The sequence below is a fragment of the Acinonyx jubatus genome, chromosome E3 (genome assembly GCF_027475565.1).
Source record: "Acinonyx jubatus isolate Ajub_Pintada_27869175 chromosome E3, VMU_Ajub_asm_v1.0, whole genome shotgun sequence".
NCBI lineage: Eukaryota > Metazoa > Chordata > Mammalia > Carnivora > Felidae > Acinonyx > Acinonyx jubatus.
Genome location: NC_069398.1, coordinates 17,719,442 through 17,739,449, shown reverse-complemented (window position 1 = coordinate 17,739,449; position 20,008 = coordinate 17,719,442). Strand labels below are relative to the sequence as shown.

General features: G+C 47.9%; 1 protein-coding gene across 7 annotated transcripts in view; it reads left to right on the top strand.

Annotated features, from left to right (window-relative positions):
* XPO6 (exportin 6) overlaps nucleotides 1-20,008 on the top strand; it is a 102,687-nt gene that overhangs the window by 62,039 nt on the left and 20,640 nt on the right. For 2 of the 7 annotated variants that reach the window (XM_027051112.2, XM_027051114.2), the window contains exons 10-13: nucleotides 8,578-8,686; nucleotides 10,438-10,593; nucleotides 11,684-11,753; nucleotides 17,800-17,959. In XM_027051112.2, coding sequence (XP_026906913.2) covers nucleotides 8,578-8,686; nucleotides 10,438-10,593; nucleotides 11,684-11,753; nucleotides 17,800-17,959 — 495 coding nt within the window. The remainder of the gene's footprint in view (nucleotides 1-8,577; nucleotides 8,687-10,437; nucleotides 10,594-11,683; nucleotides 11,754-17,799; nucleotides 17,960-20,008) is intronic. The other 5 variants (XM_027051116.2, XM_027051118.2, XM_027051115.2 and 2 more) reach the window with 3 other exon arrangements.

Sequence of the window (20,008 nt, the reverse complement as noted above, 5' to 3'; positions counted from 1 at the left end):
GGGTTGGCCGTGTGTTGATAATTGATGTTGACCTTTATTGATGGTAACTTGGGGTTCATTATATGCTAGCTCCTTTTGTATGTGTGTGAAAATTTCCTAAATAAAGTATAGTAAATACCTGCTGTGAAAAATAAGTATTTTAAAAACTAGGAAAAGATAGAAAAATATAAAGAAAAGATATCCATAATCCCACAGTCCAGCGATAATTACTTTTGTACTTTCTATTGTATTTATTTCTATTTTATTTATTTAATTAAAAGAAATGTTTATTTATTTTAGAGAGAGAGCGCGAGTAGGGGAGGGGCAGAGAGAGGGAGACACAGAATCCGAAGCTGGCTCCAGGCTCCGAGCTGTCAGCACAGAGCCAGATGCAGGGCTTGAACCCATGAACTGCGAGATCGTGACCTGAGCTGAAGTCGGATGCTTAACCGATTGATCCACCCAGGCGCCACTCTATTGTATTTTTTAAAAAACAGAAAATGGGGAAATGTTTTTCCCCTTATGTTCCTCAAGGTCATTTTTCTTGCTTGCAGGCAGAAAGTGTAGTTCCTGTCCACCATAGTTATTTAGTTAAGAAGTGAAATATTGAGCTAATGAATCTAGAACGCTTGGCACATTACGAATGCTCGCTCAGTAGATGGCATCAGTGGTTGGTGGTGAGTGAACACCCCTTCCTAGCAATGTGCCCCGTGGTGGGCGGCGAGGAGAATCCTGGCCTGGGAAGAGATCGGACCCTCTGGAAACCCACCCTTGTATTGCTGAAGTTTTAATGAGTTTTTATAATCTTAAACTGAATATTTGCATTTCAAGTTAAAAATCTGCACTTTTGTTCCCAAACATATTTGTGTGATTGCAAAATAGCTTGCAAGTTGCTTTGTTGTCAGGTCAGATGTGCTTTGTGGGTGTATATTCGTGTATCCGAAACTCTTACACAACAGTAGATCCTGTTTTTGGTGATTTTGCCAACTAAAAGTTAGTTATTGTGTTTTTGAATGAGATTCTTCAAAGGAAAGGTATTTTTGCCTTATTCTCTATTTTGTATGCTGAACAGTTGGGTCCTGTAGTTCCGGGACTGTGCTTGATTTTGCTATGTTTAGTGGGAGACTTGACATCTCACGCTTGTTGGAAGAATAAACTGAGGAAATGATTAATATGAAAATGCTTTTTAAAGCACAGTACAGAAGTGTTTTAGGTGTGGAGAATATGGTTCCATTGAGAAAATCTGCAGAGTGTAGTATTAAATAGATTTTAGTATTAATCTGGCAGATTATTAGTGTTAAAGATACACTTGTGCACACCAACCTACCGACAGAAGGAGCAGTGGTATACAATTTAAATTCCTTTTCTGCTTCATGGGAGCAGTGTTACTTTTGGTCAAGTTATATGCTGATCACATTTCCTCTTGCAAAATGTGCATGTTGACCTCTCTCTCAGGATGGTTAGGATTCAAGGAAATCACATATATAAAATGCCTGGCACAGTATTTAGCCTGTATTAGGCACTCAGTAAATGGTCGCAGTGATGACTGCAACCATGATAATAAGTAGTAGAAGACGTTGCTGCCGTCGGACTGTGGTGGTGACCATGGAGTTCAGTGATCAGGGCCCCCAGGTGGCCTAAAGGCCTTTTAGTCCACCTTCAAATGTTGACCTGTCTGCCCAGGCATCTGTCATCTGATGTCACTGGGTTGTCAGGGGTGATGGCTGATCACTTTCAACACCAGGAATTTTTTTTGATGTTTATTTATTTATTTTGAGAGAGAGTGTATGAGAGGGAGAGGGAGAGAGAGAGGGAGAGAGAGGGAGGGAGGGAGGGAGAGAGGGGGAGAGAGAGAGAGAGAGAGAGAGAGAGAGAAAATATGAATCCCAAGTGGGCTCTGTGCTGTCAACACAGAGCCCAACGATTTGGGGCTCAATCTCAAAAACCATGAGGTGAAACCTGAGCTGAAATCAAGCACAGGACGCTTAACTGACTGAGCCACCCACATGTCCCTAAGAATTTTTTTATTGATCATTTGATTATCATCCTAAATGAGGCTTTCTAATTCTTTATGACTTTTTTTAATGTTTATTTTTGAGAGAGAGAGAGAGAGAGAGAGAGAGAGAGAGACAGTGTGAGTAGGGGAGGGGCAGAGAGGGGGAGACACAGAATTTGAAGCAGGCTGCAGGCGCTGAGCTGTCAGCACAGAGCCCGATGCAGGGCTCGAACCCATGGACCAGACCGCGAGATCATGACCTGAGCTGAAGTTGGACTGAGCCACCCAGGTGCCCCTATGACTTTTTTTCCCCCAGACATACACTTACAACACTTTTATGCCCTTGAAAAACAAAAAAAGCCTTGAAATCTTCAAAGCTGGTCTGGGGTTTTTTGCTATTAGTTAACCATCACCAGGGAACTGTTTATTGAGCAGATATCACTTAGTATCTGGGTTACAGATTACAAAGAGGGCTGTATAAGGTAGTCCGCTGAGGGGCACAAAGAAAATAGTTGAATTTTAACGTCTATATTTTTCCGGTCACCTCTTAAACACTGTATATTTATGTAGGTGTGCGCTCAAGTCCTTAAATGAAAGTTTTGAAGTGTGGCAACCACTGTTCTAGGTTCTAAGAGACCCTGATGCGTCAGAGATGTGCTGTTTCTCAAAAGAGTTGATAAAAACCACTGGCTACTGGTCGTGACCCACTCATTTTAACTAAAGCACGTAAATGTGATCAAATGTTTTTCGGCTGGTAAAATGCATCTGAAAGAAGTTGAGGTGCTTTTGGAATCACATTTGTGGCTTAAGCCAGAATTTCAGAAGCAATTGATGTTGCAGGAACTCGTCAAGAATGTTTTCTTGGTGTCTTAAATGGGAAACGTAGGTGTGGTTAAGTCACTCAGTTCCTGTCCCTTGCGGTTTACAGGTTTTGCATCATCCATCACAACAAAGTGGTGTAGGCATTGTAGGCTACAAATTTAGAAGCACAAATGTACATGAGTTTATTTTTGGACCTAGGAGCTTGGAAATCGGAGCTCCTCATGTTCCTCACTCCGTGAGAATGCTCCAGAGTTTCTTGATCAGAGCTGCTGGGGACTTGGGTCCCTCTGTGCGAGGACTGTGTTCTGTAACTTAGCAGAACAAAGCCGCTGCTGGAGCTCGTGGTCCGGGTTGGCCATCTTCAGGTGGTGGTTTGGGAAGACCTGAATTTCAGTTTCCTTTTCCTCCGTTGTATTCTGGGGAAGGTTGTGCCGACTTACAGGTTGTTGAGTAAACGAAGTGAACAGGTGCGTGTCGAGTAGCTTGGCCGACAGTAGGTGTTTGGTGAAGAACTGATTTTCTTCTACTCGCTCCCTCTCACTCCCTTCTCTCTGTGCTTGTCACTGTGAGAGGAGCCACCTGTGTAGGAACTTCTTGCAGGAAGAGGAGGAAACCTGAAGGGAGTTAAGCAACCTCTAAAGTTCTCGAGTCATGTCCTGTGACCGCTTCGTCGTGAGAGTGCTGGCAAGGACCAGCCACAGAGCAGCCAGGGATCCCGAGTGACACCGGGTTGGACTGTAAACACATGTGGGCGAGCGTGAGAACAATTGCTGCCCTTTCCTTCCGGGTGGGTTTTCTGCTTAACAAAAAGGAAGTGCTGTTGTGACCCGTGACATTTTGATACACTTAATAAAAGGTGTCAACTAGGTTTCTATCAGGGCTCCGGTCGTTTCCTAGCTCCTAGGAAGAGAAATTCATGCTGTTGACGGCCCCAGAGAGCAAGTGAATGGGGTCTCAGTAATTTCAAAATTGGACCGGCATCCCACCCCTGTCCTTTGTAGCCCTCTCTCACTTGGACTTTTGTCTGTTTATTGCCTGCATTTATTCATGTTTTTGTTCATTTGTTCTTTCACCCGTCCTTTGTTTACTGAACACCTACTCTGTAGTTGTCCTAACGTGTACAGTTTTATTTAACTCAGAAGTTGGGGTGCTTCGGAATCACATTTGTGGCTCCAGTCACAGAGGTCTGTAGGTTTATGACCGTTGCATGTTTAAACATTTAATGCTACACATTTCTCTCTGAGTACTGCTTTAGCTTCATCCAAAAAAATTTTTAAGTTTGTTTTTGAGAGAGAGAGAGAGAGAGAGAGAGAGAGAGAGAGAGGGAGAGAGAGAGAGGGAGAGAGGATGATGCTCAGAGAGAGAGAGAGGGAGGCCCAGAATCTGAAGCAGGCTCCAGGCTCTGAGCTGTCAGCACAGAGCCCGACGCGGGGCCCAAACCCATGGGCCGTGAGATCATGACCTGAGCTGAAGCTAGATGCTTAACCAAGTGAGCCATACAGGCACCCCTCACTGAAGATATTTTCTAATTTCTCTTGGGGTTTCCTCTTTGCTGTTTAACTTCCAGATATTGGAGATTCTCCATCTGTCTTGTTACCATATTCTAGTTACCATGATCTGCAAACGTAGTTTGTGTTCTTTTTAATTTCAGTTCTTTTTAATTTGTTAAGGTTTGTTTTATGACTTAGTTTTCTTGGTGATTGTTCATTGCGCACTTGAAAAGAGTGTGTATTCTGCTGTTGTCGGATGGGGTGTTGTGTAAATGTTGGTTAGGTCGGGTTGGCAGGTGGCATTTTTGTGTGTCCTCTGTCATGTTCAGTCAGTGACCGGGAGAGAGGTAAGCTCTCTGTGTGTAATTGTGGGTTTACCAATGTCTCCTCTCAGTTTTTGCTTCATTTATTTTGAGACTCTGTTGTGAGTTTCACACAAATTTAGTTTCCCTTTTCAGTACGTTTGTTTGACTCTCTGTCTTTATCTGAGGTTTTTAAGAGGTTGCTCTGGTATTACAATATGTCTACTTTTCCTTTTAACCCTTCACCACTGAGAGTGTATGTAGAAGAAGCCTTGTCACCACATAGATCCTTTTGCCTCCCTTTATACTGAAGTTGCCACATGTTTTATGTCTATATACGTGGACAACCCCAGCAGACAGTGTTTTATTTTTGCCTTCATCCATCATTCATATTTTAAAGATCTGAAGAGGAGAGAAATAGTCTGGAGAACACTAGAGAAATGGTATTTACCCAGACATTTTCAATTTCTTGCTTTTGTCCTTCGTTCTTAAAGTTCCAGGTTTCTTTCCTATGATCATTTGCTTACTGTATTAACGAGCTTGGGCTGTCCTGACAAAATACCACAGGCCGGGTGGCTTAAACAGCGGGAATTTACTTTGTCACAGTTCTGGAGACTGGAAGTCCCGGCTCAAGGTGCTGGCAGGTTCACTTCCTGGTGAGGACTCTTCCTGGCTTGCAGACTCTCGCCTTCTCCGTGTCCTCATGTGGCCCTTCTGTGCTTGCATGGGAGAGCGAGTGGCACGCATGCACTCTCCCCTGTCACTTTCTCTTCATGTAAGGCCACTGTCCCGTTGGATAGGGTCCCACCCTTATGACCTCACGTAACCTCTGTTCCCATTTTATAGGCCTTATCTCCAAGTACAGTCACACGGGGGATAGGGCTTCAACATAAGAATTTCCAGTGGACCCAGTTCAATTCAGTGCCTAGCACCTCCTGCCCGAAGAACATTACGGAGGATGGTTATACCAGCTGCCTTAAAAAAAAGTCTTTGATGATTCCAGGGTACTGGCGTCTTGAGGTTGGCTTCTGTTGATCGTCTTTCCCTTGATTAATGGTCAGTGTCTCCTCATTCTTTGTATGCTGACTAGTATCTCCAGTGCTTTTACCTCTTTATGTGAACCAGCCTCAGGCATGGCTTCCGTCACCACGGTCACCTTATGCTCAGAGATGCTGCATGTAGAGACCTCGCACCCGCAACGCAGGTAGCAGGAATGAGAAGGGGAGAGTTGGACAAAAGGCTCTTGTCCGGAGGCTCTGCCCTGTGACTCCTCTTAGCATGTCCTCGACCACTGCCATCTGCGAGGGAGGCTGGGAAATGTGGTCTTCCACTTGGCCTCAGCGCCCAGTGTTGTCTTGCTGAGGAGGAAAGGAAGAACGGGTCTTGGGTAGGGAGCCGGAGTCTGCCACACCCGAATACTCTGCCCACCTTCACCAGCCACTTGGGGAGAGCAGTTACTACCTGAGTGTGTTTAGCCTGGTTCCTGGTTGGGGTCCGTTTTCTATGGGATAAGCTTTTTTGGCAGCCAGAGCTGCTAACTGCCGGTAGGGGTTTAGGTCTAATTTAGGGTTATTCTGTGCATTTTACAAAGTCTTTAAAGTCCCTTTTGAGCTCAGCAGGACAACTTGTAGATGATGGGTTTCATCTGTCCTCTGGTCTGAAGTGGATTTTCTTTCCTAGCAAAATTGTGAAAATGCACTGGTCCATCGTAGTGATTTATAGCATAAACCTTGTGTAAGTAACTTTAGGAATTTATGTTTGAGCAAATGGCAAATATAAGCTCCAGGCTTAAGTGTTTGATCTTACCTTTCTCTGAAGTCGACTGAAATAGGATTTTGAGGCTGCTGGCAATTTTTCCCACAGACGTTGCCTATTTTGTGAGTGATCTTCCCTGCCAGCGTTAGTTTCTGGGCGGCCTTGCTTGGTTGCCCGTCCAGCCTGGGTTGTTAAGTCATTTGCAAACACTGCGGGGAGGGGTGGTCAGTGTTTCTGTCTTAGTGAAAAAAAGAACTCTTGCGCCCACCAGACTCTGCAGTGTGACAGCATAGGAGGATTTCCAAGTAGTCTCGAGACTGTGTACAGAGTCGTTACAAGGGTTGTAGCAGACTAGATGGACTGACTGTATTTGATCTTGGCACTGGATTCCTTTTAGCTGTGGTTAGCTTGTGTGGTACTCACCTGTGTTGGATTAGATGGCTCATCAGGTAGAGTCCCGTCAGGAGAACGGACACCACACTTAATTGTTTTAAGAATTCGGTGTAAGAGATTGATGAAACCGGTGTTGGAGGGCCGGAAGAGCAAGAAAGAGAGAACAAAATTCAGCAGATGAGAACTACAGGAGGCAGCCCACCCCCAGGGCTGAAGGAAAAGAGTGGAGCTGTTCAAATCTGGATCGCAGGGATGGGCCCTGTGCAGCTCAGGTCTCTGAAGAGAGGGCACCCAGGAGATCGGCCAGGCAGGGGGGTGGAGGCTTGGAGCTGGTCCTCACTCCCGAGAGGACGGGGTGCGACCTGGCTGCTGCTGGCACCTCCGAGAGTGCATGCGGCTGGCTGTAGGAATGTGAAAGCTGAAAGTAGGACCAGTTCTTACCTCCAGGTGACCGTCACTGGGGTGACACTGCCAGGGCAGCGAGCCCACCAGGAGAATGGCACCCCTGTGCTCCTGCTGCCTCTTGGTCTTCCTCCAGCGCCCCTGCTGCAGAGCCTCCAGGCAGAGGAGAGGTGTGCTCTGTGCAGCCTGGGCCCTGACGTCACAAAGCGTGCGGCTGGATTGGCGCCGGACTCCTGGTGCAAGTGCCCGGCTTTGTGAGTGGGAGCAGTCCCTGAGCCTGTCTTGGAAGCGTTTCGGGACAGACATTTAGGCTTTGGGATTTGTTCTTGAAAATTAGGGTTTGGTGGCCCTTGGGTGTGACTGCTGCATGTAACTTGGTGTTTTCGGAGGTAGGCTGTCATCACACATGGGAAATAGCCAGGCCTGGAGCTTTAGGTGTTTCTTTGAGAAGGGGCAGGGTTCCTCCAGACCTTTTCCATTTCTTCCTTTAGGTTTTAAGTGTTCTGACTGAAGGTTTTGGGGGAGTGAGCGGAGCAGGCTCGAAGACCATGGGTGGTTTATGCATAGAGAGGAGGGCATAGGATGTTGAGTTAGGGAGCCCCAGGTTCAAATCACCTAGCTTGGTGACCATGGGCAGTCTGTCTAACTTTTGTTAACTGTGGTTTCCTTGTCGGAGAAACACCAATAATATACCTACCTCTCACAGATGTTAGAAGGATTGAATCATGGAGTTGAAGCTTCTATTGAATCGGTGTAAATTGATATTTATATATCATTACTTATAATCCCTTGGGCACCCGTTGAGAAAATAACTCAAGAGTATATGGTGAAAAGAATGCCAGGGGAGTGAAAAGAAGTATCTGTTTAACACAAAAGAAGGCATTAATGGAGGAGCTGAACAAAAGATACTGGCAGAAGTCCTTCCTTACCAGTAATTACATTAAACGTAAAGAATATAACTTCTCTAGTTTAAAAAGCAGTGATTAGCAGAATGGATTGAAAACACATGATCCCACTACATGTTGTCTATAAGAGACTCACTTCGGTTTCAAAGACACAAACGGGTTGAAAGTAAAAGGATAGAAAAAGCTATTCCATGTAGACAGTAACCAAAAGAGATTCAGGGCAGCTATGCTAGTGTCAGACAGAATAGACTTTAGGACAAGAGTGGCTGCCGGGGACAAAGGACATCGTCTAATGATAAAGGGTCCATCCGTCAAGAAGGTGTCTGGAACATAGCAAAATAAAGAAATACCCCTGCCACCGTTCCACTCTCACATATGCACTTGCCAGTCCGTAAGCTAAATCTAGTTCAGATACTGCTTGTATATGGTAATCCAGCAGGGACGCTGTTCTTCTTCAGAGTGTAGGAGGCCTTTTCAAAACCCAGGCTAAAAGCCTGCTGTCACCTGTTGTTGAATTTCTCCCTGCCGCATAGGTACGAAGACGCTCTAGTCCTCTTGCTCACGGAGGTGTTGAATCGAATCCAGTTCAGATACAACCAGGCCCAGTTGGAGGAGCTGGATGACGAGACTCTGGATGATGATGTAAGCGGCGTGGCCTAATCAACCGTAGTCATTGTCATTTTCGGTGTGAGTCCAAACGGAGACTTGGAACCTGTAAGCTCTCTGCTCTGGAGCCAGAGTAGTCTTACAGTTTGAATTGTGTGTTTGAACTTTACAGTTGACCTTGACCAGTGTGGGGCCTAGGGGTGCTGACGACCTGTGCAGTCGAAAATCCCAAGTATAACTTTTGGCTCCCCTAAAACTTAGCTGCTAACAGCCTGACTGTTTACCGGAAGCCTTATCGACAGTCGATTAACACATATTTTGTATGTTACATGAGTTCTATGCCATATCCTTACCATAAAGTTAGCTGGAGAAAAGAAAATGTCATGAAGAAAATGGTAAGAGCAAATACATTTCCAGCGCTGTACTATGTTTGTTGAAACAAAAAACCCTGTGTAAGTGAACATGCCCAGTTTAAACCTGTGTCATTCAAGGGCCAGCTATATATCCTACTCGTCTTTTGGGGTTTGTTCATTGTAAAAAGAAGTTGACAGACGTTTTTACCTGTATGAACTAGGGAGATAAGTAGAGACACCATATGCACAGTGAGAAATGGTTGAGCAAGGGCTCTGTATTGCCTTGCACCCACACCTCTGCTCCCCACTCCGGGCAACGAATAAAAGCTAGCTAGATGCGGGGTGAGGGACAGGGCATAAAGAGCTCCGGAAATGGTAAGGCTAGGATGAAAAGAAGTCTCTTTTGAGTATTATTTTGTCAATCAGTATCTTAAAATCAATCTTGAATTTATTGACACTCGTGTGCCCAACATGGGTAAGGCAAATGTGTTGAAGGACACAATCCCCATGTTCCTTTTTCTTAAGCACCATGCACTTTAGAATTTTCAAGTCACTGGTAGGGCTCTCAAAATAACTGTGCCCGTGGCATGGCTGAGACCTTGAGGGTGGCCGTGTTTGGGTTAGAAAGAGCCTTGTACTTGGAACTCAGAGGCCTGGGTTTGAATCTCTGAAACCTTGGGCCACAAGGAGATAGAAGTCTGGGCCTTAGATTTCTCTGAGCTTAATTTTCTCCTCTCCCAAAAGGGGAGCGATGTGGCTGACTGGCCTGCGCTGACGATTACGTGACGGTAATGTGTGGAAGGGCTGGCTGCATGCCTGCTACGTCGTGGGTGCTCGGTAAACTTTAGCTTCACTTCTTGTTAGCTGTACGATTTAGTTCAGTGCTTCTCACGTTGGAGCATGGGTAAAAATCGTTGGGACAGCTTGTTAAACAGACTTTGATTTAGGGGTGGGGGCCACAGAATCTACGTTTCCTGCAAGGCCGTGGGAGATGCTGGTGCTACCGTGTCTGTGGACCGTACTTTGAGTGGCACTGACGCAGTCCGTTCTACTGCTAGGGACCTAGTAATGCACTGTTTCAGACGGTAATGAACGAGCGACCGGTTCCTATAGCTGCGTTCTCATAGAGGGGCCTTGAGCATTTCACCAGTGGCTTTTTAAAATCTCTGTGTCCCTGTGACCGTAGGGGGAAGAAGTAGGTCATTCTCTCTGGATCATGTGCTGAGGAAACAGCTTTTTGGGAAACGAATTCATTGGATTAAAAAAAAGATTCCAGGTTGGCCTTTTTAAAGTACCAAATGACCTGGTTCCGTCGTTTGCCACTTCTTCAAGATTTTATGTCCGAGAGTGGACTTGAGGTTGAGGCTAGATGGGCAGGGAAGATGACAGGACTGCCTTTCCGGGAGAGCTGATCCTTCTGTGTTTCCCCCACAGCAGCAGACAGAGTGGCAGCGGTACTTACGCCAGAGCTTGGAGGTAGTGGCCAAAGTGATGGAGCTCCTTCCCACACACGCCTTCTCGACACTGGTAACTCACCATCGGGAGGGGAACCAAGAGCCTGATTCTCTCCCTGCACATGTAGCACGAGTAGTAAGGCTTTTTTGCTCACCGGTATTTTAAAATACATAGGTATACATTTTAAACAAAGAATAATGATGACCATCACCGACCCTCAAAGTTTAACAAATGCTAACATGTCCCCAAATATTTTAAATCCGCTTTTGGAAGCCCTGTTTTTCTTCCTGAACTCTCACATGTAATATGAATTTTACTAATGCCTTCAGGCCTGCATCAGTAGCTCAGAAACGACCAGGCCACGCAGAGGACTTCCTGCTAAAGATCGCATTGCTGCAAAGTGAGCCTTTGTAAAGCCCGTCGCTAGCACTCTGTGTATATTCATGTGCTAGAATCTTAGTCATAAGGACCGCTTTCCTTCACTCAGTGGTGCTTGTTATTTGGGGAGATTTCATTAAGCCTATCTCTTCTTCAAGGACAAGATGATTTGTGGGAGGGGGGTCTTGTGTTCTCTTGTAGACAGTTCTGTTGTGTTTCGCCATCTGCCTTTCGTAGGGACCTGTCACATTGAAGTCTGATCTTTGTCCTAACGGTGAGTTAGCAGCTTTAGAAAGAAAAGACACTGATAGCTCTGGTTATGAGGGTCCTGTCTGCCAAATGAGTAAGGGAATCAGACTTCTAAAAAATTGGGCCTGTCTTTTCACTCTGCCATGCACTTAAATAAGGCAGATTATCTGACAGTTCTTTCCAGAATAGGATTTCCCTTGGATTTGAAGGGAGATAGGTTCCGTCTTTAAGCTCTAGAAGGTGTAGATCATTTGGGGTTTGGTGTCCTCTTTTAGGAACCGTAATAGTCAAACCCAGCATCCATTGCTTTGTTTAGAAAAGAGTTATCTACCTGATAAGTTGTTTTGTTTTGTTTTTTTTTTTTCTTTTCTGATTCCAAACATTAATTGGTGGTGTGAATTGTAGAAATTGTTGAAGACAGGGCACTGAAGGGAGCCACTCCTTAGCTGGCAGTAAAGGTTCTCAGAGAAAAGGGTATTTTTAATCTGATGCCCCTCCCCACCCCCCATAGATCTTGTAATGTTTTAACGTTAAAATGCTGTTAAAAGTTGGACTTATGTTTGTTTTTTTTTTTTAATCTTTGTTTTTTTGTTTTCAGTTCCCAGTTCTTCAGGACAATTTAGAAGTTTATCTGGGTTTACAGCAGTTTATAGTTACTTCAGGGTCAGGTAAACTGGTTTTTATTTTCTAATTTAACCGACATTAAGAAAACTACCGGGCTAATATTTAATTATTGCCTTCTTTGCTGTCGCAACATGATTTCTCCACTGCCACCTCCCCGCCGCTCTGTCTCTCCCCACTTCTAAACGGAAAACTTTCTTAAAGAGTCAATGACAAAAAGGAACCGTGGGGGAGGTAAAGGATGAGGCTGTGACAGTGCATTCCGAACAGGTGTTTCAGTGAGAAAGAAGCAGCTGATTTGGAGCAAAGAGGGGGGACTTAGAGGGGGAAAAAGAAACAAAAACCCAGCAATTAGGCTATTTCCTTATGTCTTTGAAACCAGCAAGCATGCTAGGGAAAAATGGCTTTGGGCTTTGCTGCCGTGTGCTCGTTCCTCCCTGTGTTAAGCAGTAAGAGGACCCAGGAGCGGCTCTGGAGTCGGCCGACCTGTGTGGGAACACGCTGACAGCTCGTGGCTGTTAGCTCTCCTCCCGTAGCTGGCCCGTGGGAGGCCTGGCTGCAGCTGGCTGGGAAGACTTTGGGCTGCCCTTGGTAGGTGGCTTCACTCACCTGCTTGGGGTTTAGGGTCAGCAGTTTTTGGCTGTTTGGTTGATAATGATAACAGCTTCCGTGTGTAGAACACACGTCACACGCCAGGCACTGTATTCTTTGCCTACGCTGTCTTTAACTCTCTCACCTGTCCTGGTCTCCTATTTTATGGAAGAGGAAATGGGTGTCCAGAGATGTCACTTTGTCCCAAGATGGTATAATAGGGAAGGATTAGAAAGTTGAATGAACTAAAATCTGCCGTCCATTTTTTGCTAGCTAGTTGAAAACACCAAAAACTTCTTCTTGTGCCTACAAATGCACCCGTGCTTCCCTGTATCCCTCCAGCCTCCCCCATCTGCTTCCCAGTGTTTTCCTTCCAGGAGTCCTGCCTGGCCCCGGCCCCCAGCTGTGTAATTGTCTCAGCCTGGCACAGAGCCGCTCAGGGTAGAGACCGTCTCCTGGGCGAGCTTGTTATTCATGGCAGAGCCTCCACGAGAGGCTCTGTCTGGGGCTGCCCTTCTTGGTGGCCTGTGACGGTTTGTTTCCATGACTGTATTATTAGCTTCTAAATAATCCGCTGGGCCCCAGGAGGTTGATGGGACTTGGCATGCCCCTAAGTTTGTAGATAGGTTAAGAACAGCTTACAAAGAACTTTAAAAAGATCACTTTTCAAAGCAAACATGCCTGTAAAATATACTGTCAACATTAACAAAAATCATTTGACTGTATAAATGCTACAGATGTTTCCAGCATCCATTCTTGGGGAAAATTGTACCCTGGTGGTCTCTCCCTCAGGGCCACTCATCAAATTAGAATGTACTCAGCATGCTAAAGACCTGGTCTTGATCTTATTCTCGATCTTTTAAGAAATTGAGCATGTACTCCTCCACCCCCCCAAATGGACCCCTACATAGAGCTTACGTTGAGTCTGTCTTGAGGAGAAAAATCTGAGCGACTCCTAAATCCTTTTTCTGAGACATACTGGTAACTCAGAGTTTCTCATCCGAGAAGGATAATCTGATTTATTTTTCCCTGGATGAAATACCATATACCTGTTCTCACTGAAGCCCGTTTACTGGCGGTTTCCCAGTGTGCCTGGCCTTTCCAGATTGTTTATAAATCTCATCCCTAGCACTGCTCCTTGGTGCATACTCCTCTCAGGCCAGAGAAATACTTAGTTTTTTAAAACGATCTCTCTTATCCGTGACGAAGCATTCCCCCATCCCTTGGTGGCTCCAAAGCCAAGTTTCCAATGCAAAGCCTATTACAAAATGGAAACTCTGAATACATTTTGCTCCCTGGTTCCCATGGCCATCTAACCTCTCAAATAACCTCCATGCTGGATTAGCAGCCTTCCTGCCTCTTAACAGAAACTGTGGCATCTTCCTCTGAGAGGGTGGCCCCTCCATTCATGTGCTTTACTTCTTACCAGCTTTTAATTCTCGAATCTCCCCTGGAGGCTGTGTGGATGGGAGACTGACTGTTTACACCTGCTGCTGATCTTCCTGCCTCTACTTCCTCATTAGGACGGAGACAAGGCCTGAGGTCGCTGTGGCACCTCAGTGGCTGTGTGCGGGTCTTGCCCCTGGGAGGTCATCCTTCGCCCACATTGCCTATCTTTCTCAACCGTCTGTGGTTTGAAAGATCCCGTGTTTGGTTGTTGTGTCTCTTCTATTCTTTGTTCTGCTTGGCTTCATTTATGACCTACTTGTTCTCTCAGAGTAGAATTCCTCAAATGGGGATTTTCACATCTCTACCTCTGCAGCCCCCCCAACAAAAGAAGACTGAGTTATATTTAACATGAAGATGTTTTTCCCCCTGGGCATTGATTTGCCAGGCTGCTGTCCTTTGGACGTGGTAAAAAGCGCATGCACCTACATGGCTTCAGGGCGACTTGCTTGATGGAAGATCGCGCTTCAGTGTGGCTGCGATGTTTTCTGTCCCGCAAACCTCCATGTGGCAGTGATGTCCTTCTGAGGGTTCCCCTTTGCGGCTGTTCTTTGCTATTAGGCGGACATCCAAGCCTTAGCCAAATAGGAGGAGAAGGGGGTGGTTCTGAACGGCTTTCTCAGTGGGAACTCAGGTGATTGCTTGCAGCATTTGGTGCTGCTGGCGGTGTGAAGGTTCTAGGCTCGGGGGTGGGCGCAGAGATTTTAATTTGGGGTGCCCCCTGCCTGTGTGCTTATCTGTCTTGCAGACAGTAGGCAAGCAGCAGTCGCAGTCTGCATTGACACGTGCTGTAGATGGTATGTGTGTCTTCAGTTGAATTATACGGAATTGCAGTTTTGTTCTGTCAGAAGTGGACACATATCAGCAGTTTCTTATGGTTCAAACTGATAGTTTAAAATCACAGCGGTCCTAAGCTGGTTTTCATTCCAAGTACTGCTCTTTGACAAATTCGGGCAGGTTTAGAAGGGAACGAGCAGGATGGCAGGGATTCTCAGCCAGAGGGTGACACGAGAAATGAAGGGATGCAGGGGTGTATTTGAGTCGAGAGGAGAGTCTCTGTCTTTGCCTCTCCCCAAGGCTGCCATTCGTAAGCAGGCCTAGGCTCGTTTTGTGTTCTTCCCTCGGGGTGGGACCAGGGATGCCAATAAGGAATTGTGGGGGGAGGGACACTTTTTCTCTGTCGTTTCTGGCCAAGCTGTTTCAACACGGAGGACTCCCCGAAGAGGCTTGTGGGGAGAGGCTGGGAGGAGGCCCCGCACCGGCTGTAGCCGGGTGGACTCAGGAGCAGGCGGGGAGGCCTGCTCACAATGACTCCAGGACTGTTAGGACCCAGACGCCAATGGAAACCCGATTTAGGGTGGTATCTTGGTTTGGTTTTTGTTTCCCTTCATGTTTAAAACTGTTCAAGAACCTCGTTCTTGGGTAAACCTAAGGGCACAAGAAGTTGGGAAGCAGTTGGCAGGGTGGAGAGCCTCGTGGGCCAGGGCGAGGCGATGAAGGTGCGCGGGCGGCGAGTGCGGAGTCAGAATCTGTCCTCGCTGCCCTGCCCCGGGGAGAGAAAGGCTGGTCTCTTTTCGGCCGACACTAGCAGCACCACACCCAGTTCCAGGGCAGATTTTTCTTAAGGCTTTGTTTCCCACGGCCCTAAAGCTTGGTGTGCAAAGGAAAACAGGTTTTAGTTTACCCTGGGAGTCAGTTATATAGCTGTAAGCCTGAAAATCCTTGACATTCAGAAAGTGCGTGATTGTGGTGCTTTTGTTAGCTGGGAGAGGAGGAGAGGCAGCGTTGTCTCTCGCATGATCAAAAATACCTCTTGGTTCTCTCTGTTTTGTGGGCTCATCTGGCTGGTGTGGGGTGGTCGTCCTCTTGCTCTGACTAGAGGAGCTGGCTCACTCTAGGTCACTTAGGCGCACACCCCAGTGACCTTGGCAGGGTGCCTGCAGGCCGCAAATCCCACCGCTTGGTGTTTTCCTCACTGAGGCACACCTCTCTGTGCGGAGCTGGGGGTGGAGGACCAGGTGAGGAAGGCAGGGGTGGGCCAAAGCTGGCCTTTGTCACCGGCTCTGTCCCTGTAAAGACCTTCCTTGATTTGCCCCTTCCTTTTGTCCTCCTGCTCCTGAGGATGTGACCCACACCTTTTTCCAAACCCATGTCTACCCTTGGGGGCTGTCACAGGTCTGTTTCTAGCCTCATCACGTGGAAGCCAGCGTAGGATCTGAGGCATCAAACTTGCCGCTTCATCCGGCAATTTCTTAGGTGTGCAGCCTTTGCTGTTTGTCTCGCCACAGGTGTTGTTTATCCATAATCACATTTAAATAATCAGGGGAACATTCCCAAGGGCAGTACAAGGACCTCAAGCTCCCCAAGCCTCCCTGTACTGCTCTAGTTTGCTCTGTATTCAGCTGTATCTAATTCATTCGTTCGTCGTGGTCACTTCTTCCGTACCAGGCGCTGTGCAGAGTGTTGGCCACAGCCCCTCCCCGTGAAGGAGTTCATGGTCAGTGAGGAGACTTGTAGCTCATTAGTTTATCTGCATGTGTACTTGAGGTGCCCTGGAGGGGGATGCAGGAAAGGAGGGAAGCACATTCCTTCTGTTGGGCAATGTGGAGAGAAGGTCTCCCAGAAGACGTGGTGGTTATATGAATCTGGAGAAGAGCATACAGGGCGTGAGTGGTCAGGGATGCAGTGGACAGTCCGGGCAGGGACCTGAGGCACTGGGGGTTAACAGTGGGTCCGGGTGAGGTATTGGAACGGGTGGGGGGGGGGGCGGTGGGGGAGGCAGTGAGGTCACGAGAGCCCTGGTGTTGATGCAGGTGGGGGGAGGGGGGAGTGGTCCGGGTTCTCCTGCCTTAACTGGAAGAGCCCCAGGGGGTTTGACACTCGCTTAAGGGGAGCTGCATCTGTAGGTCTGGGTTCTAGGAAGATGCTTGTGGGACACCACGGGAGCAGGGTTGCCCTTAGCCAGTTCCTCTCTTCTAACGGAGTAAACCCCTGAAATTGCTGCAGGAGGGGGCTGGTATCTAGGGAGTGGTAGGATTTGTAGGTGCCCTGTGGGCAGGGAGGGGGCTCTTGCTGTTACTGCCCCTCCCTCCCTCCTTCCGACTGGATGGAGGAGGAGAACTCTGTCCAACTCAGAGCGCCCTCTCCTGGCTTGGCTCTTCTCACTGTCTTTCGTGGACCTTTGTGGGGAGAGGGGTCCGCAAGGCAAAGAGATGGGCTGAATTGAAGATGTTTTTGTCCTTCATCTTCGCACCTAAATCACTCGGCTTGAAGAAATCGTATGGAAAAGTAAGAAAGTCTCAGGCCGTAGAAAATCACAAGTTTTTTGTTACACCTATTTCTTAAAACATTGAAGGATGCTTCATAGTTCATTCTAACTTTGCCTTTACACTAGTGAATTTAATGGGAGCATTATTTTCCTCTTTAAGGAACCAGACTCAGAAGGGTTTGCTGAGGCCCGGAGCCAGCGGGTAGCAGGGTACCCGTCTTGTGAATCCAGGCCCCGTGCCTTTATTCTAGACCATGCTACCCGCAGACCTTCTGGGGTGGAGTGCCAGCTACCCCCGGTTCTTTGAACAGGGGTGACTCCTGTCAGCCCAGGGAGATTCCATTCTGTGTGACAGGCCACGTGCAGAAGGCAGGCAGGTTTGCAGCTGTAGAGGCTTAGCCTGGTTCTGCCCCAGAAATAGGACCCGCATTGGGCGGGTGGCTGGGCCTCCCTGTGTGGGTTTCCTTGGGTGTAAAATTGGTGGTGTCACTACCTCAGGGTCACAAGAGGAATGACGTCAGGTGCTCCGTCCATGTTGGCACACCAGGCCGTGTGTCCCTCTTGTCTGCGCTCGCTGTCCCTCTCTCTGGCCCCGGGGTGCGTGTGGGTACAGGTTGACGTGGAGGACTGGGCCCATTTTCCCAGCTCATGTCTGGGAAGCAGCCTGTGAGTTGCTGTGTTTCAACAATTGGTTTTGCTAAATGTAGCTTGCCTGTAGGAGCTGTTGTCCGTAGTGGTAACTAAACGCGTCCTTCCCGTGGAAAACCGCCTGCGGTGTTACGTTCCAGGCCACAGGTTGAACATCACAGCGGAGAATGACTGCCGGCGACTGCACTGTTCCCTGAGAGACCTGAGTTCCCTCCTGCAGGCCGTGGGCCGGCTGGCCGAGTACTTCATCGGAGACGTGTTTGCGGCGCGGTTCAGCGACGCCCTCACCGTCGTGGAGAGGTAGGCCAGAGTGATGTCACGGCGCCGCTCCTTCTTGCGTGAGGGCGGCGTGCTGCCGGCTGTAAGGCAGACGCGGAGCGGCCACCAGACCCCTCTGGACTTCAGGTCCCTCGCTGTGACATGGGGGGGACCTGGTGCCTTGTAGCTTCTTGTGAGAGTTCACGAGATATGGCACTTAGCTCAGCGGCCGGGGGTTAGCAGCCTGTACACGTAGGCCGTTCACTTCATTGCAGATTGGGTCTGTGGGTGAGAAGGCAGGGTTAGTCCCGGAAGAAGCCACGTGGGGTCAGTCTTCTGTCTCTGCCCACAGGTAAAGAGACACCGGGAAAGCCCTGGGAGTGGAAGGACAAACAGGTAGTCCGTCGGCATCTGACAGCCAGGTGCTAGAGGTGGGACTTTTTCCAGCCCTGGGAGGGTCCTGAGGAGTTGAAGCTTGACCGGAGAGGTGGCTCCCAACCTCTCCACCACCAGGCTTCTGTCATTACCCCTCCCCTCGGGTCCCTCCTCGGGTTTATGGCTGCGTGTGTTGAGGACCGCTCCTGACTGCCCCATTCTCCCTGCGCCCCTCCCATGAACTCAGGCACTTAACGAGTCAGATGCTTCAGATGTGTTTGGAGGTTCAGACTGTTTCAGGGTAACCGGTGGATCGATTAGATCAAAATTGGGCAGATGTGGGTCCAGCCCACAGTTGAGCCACCGGACTCTTTCACCGGCCCACTCGCCGTATCATTGATAACACGCCAAGCGAAACCAAGCCCCAAGCCTGGTGACTTGCACACCAGAGTCGTCTTTAACTGTTACTCTTAGCTTAAAAGCAGAGAAAACAGAGAGTTTTGAATAAATCTTTAAAAGCCAGATTAATATCAATAAATAGTAAAAGTAGCACGTGGTAGGAAACTTTCAAAGTGGTTTTGCACCTATCATTTCATTCTTTACTTTGGGGGATGGGGATGTCACGTTCTCTGTGAGCCAACCGTGGCCCAGAGATGGTGAGTGCCTCTCTTCAGGCCACACTTCACAAGAGGGAGCACGTGGGTTTTTGACCATCTTCCTGAGTCCAGATGCTGTGCTCTTGCCACACCACAGAGCTGTCACCTCCAGCATCCTCCTTCCTCGCCGTCCTGGGTGAGGCCTGTTCCCACTCCACTGATGGTTAGCGGAATGGGACGTGTTCTTCCTCCTTGAAATCTGTATCTTTTCAGAGTTCAGAGTTCCTGCGTCATTAGCTCATAGGTCCTTATATATACATCTTTCTGCACTGCTTTTAGGTTTGAGGCTCAGTACTTACAGGTACTTTGCAGTCTTGTCTTCATTCAGAATAAAGTGTGAGAGAAGGCTCCTTGTTACGACTATTTGATCTTCATAGCCGGTGTGATTAGCCGGCTTTTCACTCAGGCTCCACACAATAAACTTCCTAGCTAAACTGCTGCACGTAGAAATCGTAAAAGACACGTTTAGAAGCCCATTTTCTGTGTAGAGTAGCACTAAAGGACGCTGGGGAACGCGAAAGCGGAATGTAAAGTCAAACACAGGGTGACTCCACTTAATGTGAGGCCCATGGAATAGTCCGGACCAGAGGGAAAGGGGAATGGCGGTGGCCAGGGCTGCGGCGGGGGATGGGGTTGTTCTTTCGTGGGTCCAGACTTAGAGTTTTATAGGATGAAAAGGTAAAGGAGACAGGACCGGGTGGCTGCACGCTCGGAGTGTGTATTCAGTGCCACTAAATAAATGTATACCTACTATGTGAATGTGAAGAATGGAGAACAGTTTAAAGAGTTAAACACCGGGTGCATGTTGGTACGTCGCTTACGTTATCGCCCCGGCCCCTTTCCAGAGCTTCCAGTCGAGAACCCTTGGCACTTTCACCCTCACTTTCTGACTGCTTCCTGACCCTCAGTACTTTGGGACTCAAGCGTCTGGTTTTCTAGTGAAGTCCCGCTTTCTGGTCCCTTCAGAGAGCAGCACTTTCCAGAGTGTGGTCCACGCGCACGGAGCCCCAGGATGTTTCCAGAGATGCAGATTTCCAGGCTCCTCCTCGCGGCTGCAGGG